The 17,688-nt window shown below is 37.1% G+C and overlaps 1 protein-coding gene across 8 annotated transcripts in view; it reads right to left on the bottom strand.

The window, feature by feature from the left end:
* atp11b (ATPase phospholipid transporting 11B) overlaps positions 1-17,375 on the bottom strand; it is a 100,284-nt gene extending 82,909 nt beyond the window's left edge. For 7 of the 8 annotated variants that reach the window (XM_079808329.1, XM_079808330.1, XM_079808326.1 and 4 more), the window contains exon 1: positions 17,103-17,375. In XM_079808329.1, the coding sequence (XP_079664455.1) occupies positions 17,103-17,129 (27 nt within the window). In that variant the 5' untranslated portion in view covers positions 17,130-17,375. The remainder of the gene's footprint in view (positions 1-17,102) is intronic. The other variant, XM_079808333.1, reaches the window with a different exon arrangement.
* Positions 17,376-17,688: the final 313 nt, after the last annotated feature.

Below are 17,688 nucleotides of genomic sequence, written 5' to 3'. Positions count from 1 at the left end.
TTAGGTAATTTGATTACCTAATTAAAATGGTCAAAATTCCACATATGGCACATTTATTGTCCCACACAACAAATATTTTAGAAATATGTATATTTTAGTCCGAATGATTGCATTCTTATTCTATTGCTCCGTCTGTTTGGCGTGAATGCACGCGGCAGCGCTCATTCACGAAAGCCTGAATTTTTAAGGAGATTCACTTACAGAAGGCTCATCCTCTCCTGACAGTCAATCAATAAACTCGATATACCGCCCAGCTCTACATACAACGTTTCCTTCTTTCTTTAAAAAACAAAACATTTAGCAGTTTGGCTTTCCTTAGGGTCTATGTAACCTGTTCTGAAATGGTTCAATTAATATTATACATTGTAGCCTCTTGCGATAACGATATATAAATCACAATATGTATTTTAGGCCATATCGCCCATCCCTAATTGGACCCTGTCTGTAATGCACAAAACTAAACAGTTTCTGTGACCCGTGACTCTATTCTTGCATTTGTGTTAATAGAAAAATGCTTTTCCCTCATGCGCTAATAATCCACATTATAGAGATAATGAAACACAGGCTGTAATAAATCAGTACAACAAGGCGGCTAAGTAATCTTATCAAATTAATTGGAGAACAAGTGATGCATATCTCTCATATCTCGATCCTAATACAGAAAAGCTTACACGGAGTTGACCGAAGCAGACCGACAAATAAATCTACTGCACAGCTGTGTGTGACGGCTTCAGTTTGCTGTTCCACGTCTAAATATGCTCTTAATTCCCAGTTACTTAGAAACCGTTTGAGAGGGCGCTCATCTGCTCTGAGCATTGCGTAATGGTCTGTGCCTTTCATTATGAAGAATGAGTCTGGCACTCCAGTAAAGCACCTTTAATTAAACATTCATCTGGGAAGTGGCAGCTAATGAGAGGAGCAGTCAAAAAGGCCATTGCAGACTCATCCTGGAATGACCCGTCTACAACCTGAGAGCCCCTGCACGTCATCAGTTCAGACACTTGGTAACTTACACAAAACACAAGCATAATTCAAACACGATTGGTGTTCACTCTCGGGCTGTGCGATATGTTAAAAAATACTCATGATTTTGAACCAATATTTCATTACACACATTTGTCTGTAAGACTGCAAGTAGCGATTATTTTGATAATCAGTTATTTGGACGATTATTTTTTTTCGATTAATAGGATTTTTTTTTTTTTTAATTTATTGACAAAACACTATTCCGCATCTTTCCACATTCATAATCAAAAAGTAATCGAAACCGAAATTCAGAACCTATAACCGATGTAATTTTCCAATGTTGGTCATTTGTTTTTGTTTTTTTATCCTGTTATTGCTTTGACCTTAAAAATATACCACCGCATGCTAAGTCATGTGACTCCGCCCGGTCCAAGCAGTGGCATGGAAGCAACACGGAGGCGAACTCAAACACAGAGTCAACAGACAGCATGCGAGCCCCATGGTGAGATCACTTTAGCTTGCGTTCTCACGAAAGTTTGTCTATTGTATGTTTATAGCAGGGGTGATTAAAATGTGATGAGATTTTTCGTCAAGTGAAAAGCTGCCTCGCGATATCGCCATGACGGATCGTGAGGGTGAAATTAGCATTTACATTACATCGTTCAATAAAAATAAAAATCATTTAACCCCTAGAGGTTGAAGATCAAGCCGGCGCAACCGCCTTGATTTTTTCTTATCAGTGTCAAAGAGACTCAAATAAAATTTGTATCATTCAGGCAAGTGTTATACATCATTACAGGGAGTGCAGAATTATTAGGCACGTTGATTTTCTGATCATATTTTTTTTCCAGGCACATTTGACCAATTCCAAACCACAGTAATCCTAATAACTACTATTGATTTAGTATTTAATAATGTATAAGTGATATATAATTGTTCATGAAGGCTGGAAATGAAAATCACCTTATATTCAGGTGTGCAGAATTATTAGGCATGTTTTCTTTTACAGATAAATTGAGCCAAAAAAGAGATTTAACTCAGACTGAAAAGTCAAAAAGTATTAAATGCCCATGAGAAGGATGCAAATGCTCGTTGGGTCAGCAGGATCTGACAAAAACAGGTGGTGAAGAAAAGACACCTGTTAACTGCAAAAGAATTAAGAATTAAGGTGAAGAATTAAGGGTGAAACCATCAGGAACCCTTTAGTCTCCAGCGCCACCATTTTCCAAAGCTGCAACCTACCTGGAGTCTCCAGAAGTGCAAGGTGTCAGGATCTCAGAGACTTCAGTTAGGTAAAGAATCCTAAAAAATGACCCCCACTAAATAAGAATCATAAGCTGAAGTGTTGTAAAATACATGAAGCCTGCTTTTTTATAGGCTTTATAGGTTTTATAGGTTGAGAATGACTCTTGAAGGACCAGCTCCTCATCCTCTAGTACCACTGTTTGAAGAATTCATCTGCCAGAATCTGGCAGTACGTTTTGGGAGTTCATTTTAGTCCATCCTGAAGTCCGTTTTGGAGAGATGGACTAAAAATGAACTCCCGAAACGTACTGCCAGATTCTGGAAGATGAATTCTTCAAACAGTGGTACTAGAGGATGTGGTGCTGGTCCTTCAAGAGTCACTCTCAACCTATAAAACCTATAAAGCCTATAAAAAAGCAGGCTTCATGTATTTTACAACACTTCAGCTTATGATTCTTATTTAGTGGGGGTCATTTTTTAGGATTCTTTACCTAACTCTCCTGACACCTTGCACTTCTGGAGACTCCAGGTAGGTTGCAGCTTTGGAAAATGGTGGCGCTGGAGACTAAAGGGTTCCTGATGGTTTCACCCTTAATTCTTCACCTTAATTCTTAATTCTTTTGCAGTTAACAGGTGTCTTTTCTTCACCACCTGTTTTTGTCAGATCCTGCTGACCCAACGAGCATTTCACTGTCCAATGGTCATGCCTTAACGGCAATGTCTAGTATTGCATTAGTATTGCATCCTTCTCATGGGCATTTAATACTTTTTGACTTTTCAGTCTGAGTTAAATCTCTTTTTTGGCTCAATTTATCTGTAAAAGAAAACATGCCTAATAATTCTGCACACCTGAATATAAGGTGATTTTCATTTCCAGCCTTCATGAACAATTATATATCACTTATACATTATTAAATACTAAATCAATAGTAGTTATTAGGATTACTGTGGTTTGGAATTGGTCAAATGTGCCTGGAAAAAAAATATGATCAGAAAATCAACGTGCCTAATAATTCTGCACTCCCTGTATAATCTGACTATACCTAATTCACACATGCAATCTCATTAATGCATTTAAATAAATGTACTCTCACAGTACTAATTTATTTGTATCTGATTTAGAACGAGCAGAAATCTGTAACAAATGTTACGAACCAAAAATAAGAAATACGAAAAAATATGAAATATGGAAAAATATCCCACCTTTAATGGTCAAGCATATTTACAGTACAAACCTTCAGTGAACTATGAGGGTAAACAAACAAAAAAAAACAATAAAATAATCATTCACTAATCTTAAACGAGGTAAAATGTTAAATTAATCGAGATTTTGATTTTAGGTCACGCCCTAGTAATATACAGTGCATCCGGAAAGTTTTCACAGCGCTTCAATTTTTCCACATTTTGTTATGTTACGGTCTTATTCCAAAATGGATTAAATTCATTATTTTTTCCCTCAATTCTACAAACAATACCCCATAATGACAATGTGAAAGAAGTTTGTCTGAAATCTTCGCAAATTTATTTAAAAAAACTAAAACTAAAATAAAATAAACATGTACATAAGGATTCACAGCCTTTGCTCAATACTTTGTTGAAGCACCTCTGGCACCAATTACAGCCTCAAGTCTTTTTGAATTTGACAATTCTCAAGCTCCATAAGGTTGGATGGGGAGCGTCGGTGAACAGCCATTTTCAGATCTCTCCACAGATGTTCAATCGGGTTCAAGTCTGGGCTCTGGCTGGGCCACTCAAGGACATTCCACTCCTTTATTTTGGCTGTGTGCTTATGGTTGTTGTTCTGTTGGAAGATGAACCTTCGCCCCAGTTTGAGGTCTAAAGCGCTCTGAGCAGGTTTTCATCAAGGATGTCTCTGTACATTGCTGCATTCATCTTTCCCTCAATCCCAACTAGTCTCCCAGTTCCTGCCGCTGAAACATCCCCACAGAATGATGCTACCACCACCATGCTTCACTGTAGGGATGGTATTGGCCTGGTGATGAGCAGTGCCTGGTTTCCTCCACACATGGCGCTTGCCATTCAGGCCAAAGAGTTCAATCTTTGTATCATCAGACCAGAGAATTTTGTTTCTCGTGGTCAAGAGTCCTTCAGGTGCATTTTGACAAACTCCAGGCTGCCTTTTACTGAGGAGTGGCTTCTATCTAGCCACTCTATCATACAGACCTGATTGGCTGAGAGCTGCAGAGATGGTTGTTCTTCTGAAAGGTTCTGCTACACACTCAAAAGTATGTTCTTTTTCTTCACAAAAAAACACAAAAAAAACGTACTTTTAGGTTGTAGTATAAGTAGGCGAATTGGGATGCAGCATCAGAAACATCTCAAGGATGAGTGGAAACAGGATGCACCTGAGCTCAATTTTGAGTGTCATGGCAAAGGCTGTGAATACTTGTATGTGTTTTTCGTTTTTTATTTGTAATAAATTTGCAAAGATTTTAGGGCTGTGCAATTAATCGAATTTCGATTTCGATTTCGATTTTGCCTCCCAACGATCACCAAAATAGTACAATCGAGAAAAAACGATTATTTTGCCATGTTCAGTTTTGCAAGAACACTCTTATTTTGTCTTGCGTTCGGAATGAAACATCCGCCCCTCCCGAAGCCACAAATCTCTCTCAGTTCGTGAGACTCGTGTGCATATCATCCGCTGGAATTTAAAAACTCTACGCGAGTAAAGATGGCAGAAGGAGGGCAGTTACAGCAGCGTTTGGTGAGCAAAAAAGGCAAAACCAACTCCGTTGTCTGGGAACAGTTTGGCTTCGAGGAATCAGACGACGAGCAGAATCATGCTACGTGCAAGATTTGCTACATGGTATTTGGTAGTGACTGCAACGCAAGGGAACATCACGAATTTGTTTAACCACTTGAAAAAACACAGAGTGATCTATGACAATCTAATAAAGAAACAAAAACTGACGAGAGCAGGGGTGCCGTGTAAACGTCCTTTTTTTCCTTCATATTTTTCAAATAATTCTCTCTTTGTAAACTTTGTTCAATGCATGCGAGTGCTGCCATTTCGCCGTCTTCACCCGGGTTTAGTGACAGAAGACGCGAATGAGAAGACGCGCGCGCTGTGAGAAAAATGTGCGTCTCTCAGCGCTCAAATATTGAGTTCTCTTTGAAGTCTTGCTCTTGAACGGACAAACTCACACAAAACGTATGTCAACATGTCCATCTTGATGAGTATCCTAGCAGACCTAGTCTGTATATGCCTTAACTGAACTTTATACAGTCGAGAAAGACGACGCATATCCTCTTAAAGAGGCAGTAGCCTTTACTTCCGTCTGTTTAATGTCAAACAACAAAAGACAAGGACATCACTCAACGCTCTTGATTGAATAGCTTTTGTAAGTTTAATAGAATTAATCTTTAATTTATGCACTTAAATATGCAATGTTATTTTACTTTTGATACATTTCTGTACCTGAAAACTAATGTTAGACATACCTGAAAAGCATATCTAGCCGAACCATATTGTTGATCTTATTTATTTGTGGTTATCATTTTTACGTGAATACTTTTATACTTTGATTTGAATATATGTTATATTATTTATTTTAATAGTTCAAAAAGTACAACAAATGTTACAATTTCAATTGAATTGTTGAAAGGTGTATTTTTAATAAATGCAACACATTCCCAAAGTCATGTGAAATAATCGTGTTACATAATCGTGATTTCAATATTGACCAAAATAATCGTGATTATGATTTTTTCCATAATCGAGCAGCCCTAAAAGATTTCAAACTTTCACATTATCATTATAGGGTATTGTTTGTAGAATTGAGGATAAAAATGATTAATTTTATCCATTTTGGAAAAGGCTGTAACATAACAAAATGTGAAAAAGTGAAGCGATGTGAATACTTTATGGATGCACTGGATTAATGGAGTAATACAAAATAGACGCCATATCAGTATCAGCTGATAAATGGTCATTTTTTATGTTATCATTATCAATCCGATAAGAAAATACATGAAATGTATATCAAAGCTGATAAATATGGATTATTTCCTTCAGCTGAGCAACTTCAGATGCGCACTGCTCGCCATGATGGTTTTGATGCGCTTAAAATATGATTGGAATCATAAACCATTGGAATTATAAAATTATGAGAACACAATTAATTCTTTGGCGCACGTGTTTCAGTGCTTTGTTGCCGAAAGAGCACGTTTGCCTGTTTACATACAAATACACCTACTGTTTACATTAAAACCTCACCAGACAAGCAGTCGGACCAAGAGCAGCATTTGCCCATTCACTCATATTAATTGAATATCTAGTATGGAATAAAAGTAATGCCAAATGTATTTGAAACAAAAAAGCTTGTTGAATTGCACTAATTAAAAACAAATATGCATTGCCGTGCTTGTATTTTAATGCATTGTATTTTTTGGGCTGAAATACAAAAGGTTTGTATATTTAAGCTGTGAATATTTCAATTCAAAATATTTCACACACATTTCCATTATTAAAAATTAATAAAGCTACTGGCATAAAGTTGCCATGATATTGGACGTTCGATATTCGCTAATTTAGAGACCTTCTCTAAAGTTACATACGACATTGGTACACACGTTTCTAACTTCCAGTCATAAAACTAACTGTAAAGTGTTCATGTAGGTGTCAGGCACGATGCACTCTTTTTAGATTATTAATTTGTAATAAAATAAACAGTTTTCTGCTGAATTTGGACCACTGAATTTGTGGAACCGAAAAATAAAATAAAATAAAGTGAAATAAAATAGGCTGAAAATTGCCTGTCGAATATAATAGTAGGGCTGTAATCAACCAAAGAAAATCTTGGTCGACTGAAGTCCTGAAATTTTCGACTAAAAATCGACTAAAATGACTTTAGGAAAAAAAAACGTTAAATGAATAAGCTGCGCACTGTGCGCAGTACTTGGTAGCCTTGTTGTCTGCCTAAATTAATTATAAATAAACATAAAAAACTAGTAGGCTATTTGCAGAATATTAAATCGTTTTTGAGCTGATTATTTTGCACTGAAATTAATCTGAGACACGAGTCTGACAGCGTTGCATCACATGCACCTGCGAAATATCATAGCCTATGACTTCCGAAAATATAGTACTATGTGTTGTCAACTAGATATCATCACAAGAACTTTTGAGGAATATGCAACATAATTTAGACAATTGTTTTTGTCATATGTATTATAATAACTGACAGACACGATCATTTCAGCCGCTCTGTGAACACAGGATCAGCTCAGCTTCGCGGCTGAGACACGAATAGACTATTAACTTAAAGCTTTTACTCTTAAACACAAAAGGCACGTCCACTTTAATAAAAAAGGAATATTTATTAAACAAGCCAGATCAAGAGCAGAAAAAACACTCACAATTAAACAAATAATATACAAGAAAACTAGCCTTCTTCAATCTGTCTCTCTTCTCCAGTGGGTTGGGCTAATCCAAAAGTGAAAACAATGGGGGTGTTCTGAAGGCAGACTGTTACCTGTGAAACAGGGGTGCTCTGAAAACACCCCCATTAGCAATTAGTGCTTTCCACCTGATGAAACGAACGCGGCGCGGCAAAACTGATTAAATGAACGCAGCAAAACTAATGAAATGAACGCGGCAAAAAAATCGACCAATCAGAATTTTGGTCGAGCCAGAACGTATCGACTAATAATCGACTGGGAGATTACAGCCCTATATAATAGGATGTATTTTCAAACTGAACTAATATTTACAGGGCTCCAGACTAACTTTTTTCACTAGGAGCACAGTGGCCCCCAACTGAAAATTTTAGGGGCACAACCAGAAATTTTAGGGGCGCACACCGTAAATCAACATGCTAACCAAATCTACTAATTTCCACTGTATTACTAATAGGGATTGGTATCGTTAAGGTTTTAATGGTATTACTACTCTTACCGATACTGCTTATCGATCCGGTACTTTAACAGTATTCTTACCGGTTCTTTTTATTATACTTTAAATATATATTTTTTTTAATAAAAAAATTAAACACAATTAAGAACATAATTAACATGGCTTTATAATCTGAAAAGTAAAATATCTATAGCAAAAGAAACCGCAAAGTTTGAACAAAAATATAAAACACAATTTATAAATGGACCAGTGTGCAGGCATTCAGAAGGTCTGCTAACATTAATATTACAGTAAAGAACAAACCTACAAAGAAATCTAATAAAGTAATGAAATGTAAAATAACACTGCATAGTTTTCACTGTATACATTGATAGATTAATGCTTATAAAAGCTTAAGTTATTAATTCAAGAGATGTGAATATTTTCTATTTGCCTTTTGTTCGATTCGAATTAATGGCTCAATCGTCAGCAGGTTTATTAGACGCTGCCCCTTTAAGACCGATCAATGTAGAACTAATAATATCATATTCTCCTATTTCTCCGAACTATTTACGCCCATTTAATATATAAACTGTTAAAATAACTACTCTCCAATCCGGTCATTTTGACACCGGCTATTTGTTGTTTATTTGATGGTTTAGACGCGCACACGAAGCCTAAAATATTAAGTGCAAGTCGGTCCATTTCGCAGCACACAAACATAAGCCGCCTTGAAGTTGGAAACAGCGTCTCTTGCGCGGATTATTGTGCATTTAATAGCTCTTTATTATCAAACACATCCCGCAGTTTAGCAACAGTAGAGAATGCAGTTTACAACAATCACTGATTCTGACGTTTAGTTTAGGTTTATGGAGAAATGACAGCGCAGCTGCGAAGGGAAGGATGAGCTCGACGGAACACGGCTATAGGAGTTTTACCTCATACCATCTTTTTATAATTCGAAGCAAAAATCGAAAATAAAATTAGATTAATATCACAGCACATCATTAAAGTTTAAGCAGACTAAACTTTTGTGTAGTTCTCTTGGCCATCGTCACTCATTAAGCTGACTGTGGTGTTGTGTTTGCTGTAGCTCATTCGCTTTCTCTCTCTCTCTCTCTTCTGGATTGCGAATGGCAAAAATGCATCACGGACAAATGGTTTAATATTATCTCATATAGAAATGGCTGGCAAAGATAGAATTTGCCAGACATAACGTCTATCAATTATAATTAGTAAGTGTATTTTCTTAATTTCTCCAGTACCGACAGCAGGCAAATTTACTGGTCGCACATGTGCGACTGGATGTAAAATTCAGTCGCACACACTCAAATTTTAGTCGCAAAATGCGACCATTTAGTCGCACTCTGGAGCCCTGTATTTTGGAAGAGAAATCTGAAAGGTGAATATGGCTTATTTAATTTTTAATAATGAAAAAGTGTGTGAAATTTTTGGAATTTAAATATTTCACAGCTTAAATATAAGACCCATTTAGTCCATAAAACATTTTGAGTTATTTTACTGCCATACTCTAGCCACATTTATCACATTAAACCATATTTTAAAAAAAAACAATATATATACAATGTATTTACCATTTATTATGAGTAATTACGTGACTGTGAGCTGATGTGCTTGTGTAAGATGACATTGGCAGCAGAAAAGCAAACAGAGAGAGCAGATCACGTTAGGCTTTAGTGCTCTGCCCTGACTCTAAGCTCTGCCATAACAAGACACTTCCCATGACTCACACACACATGAAGAAACATAAGCAGGCTTGTGTAAATCAGGGTGGATAAAAAGGAATAAACTGTCAAGAGAGAAGATCACATTACGGCACTTCAGTAAAGTTCTGCATAATCCGATCAACTCAATTAAACACAAGCCAGATTTTCCAACTCTGAAGAAAATCTGGAGTGGTTGCTTATGCAAAACTCACAACAACTGTGCTAGGATGTTGTGGGTGGTTTGTAGGCGTTTATTGACCTGTTTATAGGCCAAGACAAGAGCCCGGCTCATGCATCTATGACATCCTGCTCATTAGATATGACTAAGATGCCTATTGTGTACAGTGTCTATGGGATTTGAACCTGTTTTTTTGATTGCCACATGACTATTACAAATCTGAATCCTTGGAAAAGTATAAGCACTTTCGTCAATGCTTAATACCTCAAACTGAGTGCTATATTAGCAACAACAGCTAATAACCAATCGTACATACATTAAAATAAACATGTAGAGTAATGTTCAAAAGTTTGGGGTTGTAAGAATTTATGTTTTTGAGAAAATTCACTTCTGCTCACTAAGACTGTGTATCTGATAAAAAATAGAGTAAATGCAGTAAAATTGTGAAATATTATTATAATTAGAAAAGTGATGCGACGATTACCGGGTTCACGATAAACCATGATAAAATATACTGACGGTTAGTATTATTGTTTGAAATGTAATTATCATTAAAACAGTGTTTGATTATCACGTTTAATTATCATGAATCCTGTCGACCCATCAGTGTGACGCAGACGCAGCGTGCAACGTTGTTTTTTAACGAGAAGAAATGGCGGAAGGCAGTGACAGCGCTCAGGTTTTCTAAAAGGACCAAATCTGAGGTGTGGTCATATTTTGTATTTACAAAGGTCCTGAAGGAAACTTAAATCGAGTATGGTCACCCTGTCTGCAGAACATGGGGGAAACGCTTCAAAGTCTTCATGACTGTCACCCACTGTTGTATAGCGAACGCAAGGCAAGTTAACTTTGACCTCAATACCAAAACTACATCTGGGATATAACTGGACACAAATGTTTTTTTGAGTTGAAATATTTTCTCACTCACTTGAAATTAATGTGAGGCTTCTGTGAAGAAAAGTTTGCAGCAAGTGCCTTTGAGCCAAAGACGAACGAACAAGTTCAGGCAAGACTATTATGGGTAGGCATGTGCCGGTATCAAATTTTCATGTTGCGATTAATTGCTGAAGCTTTTATCACGGTATACGGTATTATCACGATATTGAAATAAGTTGCAAAAAAAGTCTTTTCATACTATAAGAGGTTAAATAACTTTCTTATAACAAGAACCGAACACTTAAATTAAATAAAGCAATACACAAAAATGTATAAAGTAAACAAATATTTAAAACATATTAAAGTGCAAAATAAATATAAAGAACAATAGGTGACACTTTACAATAAGGTCTCACTAGTTAATGCGAATAGCTACATTTTTACAGAAGTTAGACTGCAACACCCGTCAAAATAAAAGTCCCTACTTATTTACACAGATAATACAGACCTAAAACCTATTTAAATGCACAGAAATGTCAAAAATGTACACAAAAACAAATTATAAGATGCATTACAATGAAGTCTGTTACAATAAAACTTCCTCCAGCTCTCCGTGGTTCACGAGTGCCCAGTCAGTCTCTCTCTCTCATGCATGCAGTGCGTGCAGTGCCTCGCTAAACCACGCCCCCTCCGCAACATAATCTAACACTCATTTCAAATGCAAAGATGTCAGCCAATCACAACAGTGGGCGTTTTCACTGAAGTCTCACAGCAGACACACCCCTTTAAACAGGGCATTCAGCCAGAGGGGTAATATCAGTATAGAAAAAATGCCTTTTATTTCTAAATTATGACATTTTTTGATGTAAAAATCATACAATATAAGTACACCTCAGGAAACATTATAAAATAATAGAAAAATGCCATGCCATGGGACCTTTAACAAAACCGTGATAATATTGATTATCGTGATAATTTTGCTCACTATAACCGTGATATCAAATTTTCATACCATCCCAACCCTAAATTGGAACTAGGGCTGACACTAGCGATTATTTTAGAAATCGATTGATTACTTGAATCGGACGATTAATTGAGTTATCAGATAATTTTTGTGGTAATAAAAAAATAGACATACCTGAATAATAGCCTGTAAAATAACTTTAAATACATATTAATATCAATGAGGTAAAAACAATCTGTTCAAATACAGTATCAAAAAATCTAGTTATCATATGGGTTTTATTGAAAAACACTGTTAAAATACATAATTTAAATACAAAGACGGAGCATGTAACATGCATGCATGTAAATAAAGCATTGCGCTTCACTCTGAAACCTGCAGCGCATAGGCAATACTTTTATAACTGAATCGCATACTTTGTGATTTCACAATAGCACTAAGCTAGTTTTAAATCGATTAAGCTAGGTTTAACTTTTAAAACATTTTGCAGCCTCAGAAAATGGTCTAATAATGCGGTTCATGGATTCTTGTCCTTGGAAGGTGTCACTTCTGGCATTTTGCCGGACACAAAACCGAAAACAAAACTCCAGGGCAGATGCTAATGGCTAGTATGGCAGTGGCACTGATGCTACCGTTGCGTTCACAGCGTTTTGTTTTTTTACAAGCAACAGCATTCTAATAACAGAACCGACACCTGCACATATTCAGGAGAACTCACAAATTCATTCTTGACAAACTCACACTGAATGAACTAAACCATAATGCGAGAGTCACACTGACTGAACTGTATAATAATGACAGGTTTAGTTACTCACAGAGGCGGAGAAATGATTTGCGTGGGTGAAAGCTACGAGATGCATGGCTCATACTCTGAACTCGGGTACAAAGAATTTAAAATCCTTGTCAGTTGTTTAAAATATCTAACGGATGAACTCGCTCCTCTATTTGACTCATTTATTTAATAACACGCTGACAATCCCAAACAGTTACTATGAATGCAGCCATCATGGCCATTTGTGTTGCTGATAGATCCCCTAAAATTATTGGTGCTATATTTTTTATGTTTGAATAAAATTGAAAGATTAATGGTAGACACTATTGTTATTGTTTGTTGGTAGGTTAACTAAAGGATTAATCGATTGTTCAAAAAAATTGTAATTTGATTCATCGTAAAAATAATTGATAGATTAATCGTTACGGTAGTTACAGCCCTAATCAAGGAATCAAGAGAGCCCTAATCACAATTAGAATTCCATTGACACACACTTTGATGCATTCATAAAGACATTGTAAAACTAATGCATATAAATGGAGCGTTTAGTACATTTTCTGAAGAGACACAATCACTTTATATGATTACAGATAGAATTTAGGCTTTTATTCATATATAAACATTGATCAGCAAACAAACAGAAGCTCAACCGAACATGCTGCGCAAACCTCATTGGTTCAATCTTGAACGTGCTGCGTAACACGAGAATGAACCTCATTGGTTCTTTTTAAAGCTCAAACGTGCTGCGTAACGAGAATGAACCTCATTGGTTCTTGCTGAAGCTCAAACGTGCTGCGTAACGAGAATAAAAAGAACCAATGAGGTTCATTCTCGTTACGCAGCACGTTTGAGCTTTAAAAAGAACCAATGAGGTTCAAAGCTCAAATGCACTGCATAACTAGAATGAACCTCATTGGTTCTTGAGGAAGATCAAAAGTGCTGCGTAACACGAGAATGAACCTCATTGGTTCTCAAGGAAGCTCAAACGTGCTGCGTAACAAGAATGATCCTCATTGGTTCTAGAGGAAGCTCAAACGTGCTGCGTAACACAAGAATGATCCTCATTGGTTCTCGCTGAAGCTCAAACGTGCTGCATAACACGAGAATGAACCTCATTGGTTCTCGCTGAAGCTCAAACGGGCTGCGTAACACATGAATGAACCTCATTGGTTCTTGAGGAAGCTCAAACGTGCTGCGTAACAAGAATGATCCTCGTTGGTTCTCGCTGAAGCTCAAACATGCTGCATAACATGAGAATGAACCTCATTGGTTCTCGAGGAAGCTCAAACGTGCTGCGTAACAAGAATGATCCTCATTGGTTCTAGAAGAAGCTCAAACGTGCTGCGTAACACAAGAATGATCCTCATTGGTTCTCGCTGAAGCTCAAACGTGCTGCATAACACGAGAATGAACCTCATTGGTTCTTGTGGAAGCTCAAACGCGGCTACTGATACCTTGGTGCTCCAGAGGTGTTTTTAGGGAGTGCAGTAATGTGTGTAAAAGAGAGAGGCACTGAATCCACAAGGTTTGTTACCAAAATGTGATTACTTGAGCTATAATATGAACAACAAACTTAAAAAAAAACTGAATGTTGTTCATATTTGACAGGAACATTACAATATACGCTCTGGGCAGTCCGTTCTTTCAATGCTGTCAAATGAAGGAAGTTCTGAAAACTCTTTAATTGCAACACTGCCCTGCAGGCATCAATTTCATTTTTGCAGGAACACTTCACCATTTAAAATAAAAATATATAAAATAGAGTAACTACAAACCTAATGACACGGATAAGAAAAAGACACAGAGACATGTGAAAAACAGATGAGGTTCTGCACCACCAACTGTTTCCATCTCCACTAGACATTCACAGTCAAAATCAAGTTTGTAACCACAGGGTAGTGTCTAAAAAACACCACTGAAACGACACCAGATCTAAACACACTTCCGGAGTCAAGCCAACAGCATCAGGCCACATCCTTCAGACGTACATATTGTTTACATTTTATATCCAAAATTTAAGGCTTCTGAAAGTATCTGTAAATTACTGTAACCCATCTGAGAAGTGCAGAAACCATCAAAATAAGGAAATATTACACTGTATGCCATATTGAAGACACACTTAATTTACAAATCAAAGCTATTTACTGTAGTTTAACATTAACAGAAAATATGCTCACACACTTTGGTGCAGATGCATGCTGTGAGATCATCCTCATATTAGCCTATATTTCAATATCAAAGGACAACTGATTAGTTATCCAACTAAATGACTAAATATCACGCAAGTCTAATGCAACACATTCTTGAAACATAACTGTAGACGTACAGCAAAGATGGTTTATTGTATTCTTCTTCACTGGGCTTTTTCAGATGATTTTTCTTGCCGAACTGTTACTGTACCTTTATGAAAAGTGTGGGCCTATTTTGTAAAGTATTTTTGCTCATATTAGGTCATGAAAATACAAAGAATGCCCTTCATTTATTAATCAAAGGAAAAATTATTTAAATGCTTACACGTTCTTTCGCAATCCTTTTGCGATTCCCAGAGAAACTTGGCATTCGTTTGCAAAACATTTGTGATGGAAATAATATGAGGTGGGAGGAAACATTTTCGGAGGGAACGCAACAGTTTTTCAAGAAAATGCTAATGTTTAGCGAAAGAACGCAAAGTTACTTGGTGGAACGCAAATGTTTTGCAAGAAAACGCAAATGTTTTGCAAGCAAACGCAAATGTTTTGCAAGCAAACACAAAAGTTGTGCAAGCAAACGCAAACTTTTTTCAGGGGAACGCAACTATTTTACGAGAAAACGCAAATATTTAGCGAGCAAGCGCAAAGTTTCTTGGGGGAACGCAAATGTTTTGCGGGGGAACGCAAAGATTTTTCAGGGGAATGCAACTGTTTTACGAGAAAACGCTAATATTTTGCGAGCAAGCGCAAAGTTTCTTGGGGGAACGCAAATGTTTTGCAGGGAAACAGACATTTTTTGGAAGAAAACGCAAAGTTTCTTGGGGGAACGTAAATGTTTTGCAAGCAAACGCAAATGTTTTGCAAGCAAATGCAAAGTTTTTTCAGGGGAACGCAACTGTTTTACGAGAAAACGCAAATATTTTGCAAGCAAACAAAGTTTATTGGGGGAACGCAACAGTTTTGCGAGAAAATGCAAATGTTCTGCGCGAACGCAAAGTTTCTTGGGGGAACAACAGTTTTACAAGTAAACGCAAATATTTTGCGAGCAAACGCAGCGTTTCTTCAGGGAACATAACAGTTTTGCGAGAAAACACAAATGTTTTGCACGAACGCAAAGTTTATTCTGGGAGCACAACAGTTTTACGAATAAACGCAAATATTTTGTGAGCAAACGCAGCGTTTGTTCGGGGAACACAAAAGTTTTGCGAGAAAACGCAAATGTTTTGCACAAACGCAAAGTTTATTCTGGGAGCACAACAGTTTTACGAGAATACGCAAATATTTTGCGAGCAAACGCAAAGTTTCTTGAGGGAACAACAGTTTTGTGGGAAAATGAAAATGTTTTGAAAGCAAAAGCAATTACGTTTTTTCAGGGAACGTAACAGTTTCACAAGAAAACAAATGTTTTGCAAGCAAACGCAAAGTTTGCCAAATGAATGCAATAGTTTTATGAGAAAAAGCTTATGTTTTGCAAACAAGTCAGTTTGTCAGGGGAACATCAGTTTTGCGAGAAAACGTAAATGTTTTGGGAGCGAACACTTTTGTGAGATTGAGCAAACGCAACGTTTCTTAGGGGAACGCAATAGTTTTTGAGAACTCAAAATCATATAAATATTTTTGCTCCCATCACCATGTCCCTTTAAGGGGCTCCACAGATATCTGACAGCTACAGATTACAAATCAAAAGACAGACAACAGAGGGATATTACTACAGTGATATCTTGCCTGCATATTTTACATATCTAAAGCATTTAAACTTAGTCGTTGTTGGTTTGTTAGTTAAATGCAGTCAACAAGTCAATCTCAACAGATTACAGTCGACAAGTGAAGTTCAAAGTTTTGCAATATTATTAAAGCGCATGACAGAGGCACCACTTGTGACATTTGTTGCAGGAAAATGTCAGTCGATTTATGAAATACAACTGTCATCAACTAATTCAAAACAATAACAGACAAAACAAACACAAGCCGCAATCACGAGGGGCTGCACGCGAGCTTTGCTGCAAACCCCTCGCGCTTCCCTCCAAAACAATTTAAAAACAAAACCGTTAAATTAACTCATTACTCATACTCTCAATAATGTCATATCTGCTTGAAAAAAACAACAACAACGGGTGACATCTTATAATACATAAATCGTTTAATTTAAGCAAAACGCTGACCTGTCTAAATAAATGTAATTGAATTAGTTGTGAAATGATTTAATTAGCCAGACATTACACGCTAGCCTGGAGCTAACACAACGACAAGACTTATCAGAAGATCTCAACAGCAAAGCAATGAAGCATCCAGATTGAGTAATGGCAAACGAGTTTAAATGAACCGTACCAGCTGTTGTCGGATCCAGCGAATCATCCTGTCTCGAGCTAGCGCAGTGAGCTAGCCCGCTTCACCGACACAAATCCCCGCAACATCAATTAAACCGCTTCCCCTGGCGAGTCTTCCTCTCTGCATTACAGTGGAAACAAGTGTACACCACGAACACACCGGTCCCGGCCCATTCTGCTACTCGAACCCAGTGCGGCGAAATGGAAAAAACAAACACACACACACACACACCGACTGCGCTTGACGGAGATGACTTCTGACTGACAACATCCCGGAAGTGACGTCACCGCCCGAGCATATCAACGGCCGAAAGTTGTGTCACACGTGCTACAGGAATTTACATTTAATTACCTGCGTGAGGGTTTCAGTGTTTTAAAAAGAGATATTCCTGACACAGTCATCTCATAATCTTTACTTTAAAGGAATAGTTAAGCCAAATATGATCATTATGTCATCATTTACTCCCTCACATCGATCCACACCCTGATATGAGTTTCTTTTCCCCGCACTTTAGTGTGGGAAGTAGGACAATTAAATCATTCAGGTTTGGTTTGATATGGAATGAGGCTGAGTAAATAATGACAAT

The sequence above is a fragment of the Gobio gobio genome (assembly GCF_949357685.1).
Source record: "Gobio gobio genome assembly, chromosome: 24".
Lineage (NCBI taxonomy): Eukaryota > Metazoa > Chordata > Actinopteri > Cypriniformes > Gobionidae > Gobio > Gobio gobio.
The sequence above is the reverse complement of the archived record's forward strand: the minus strand, read 5'-3'. Positions and strand labels throughout refer to the sequence as shown.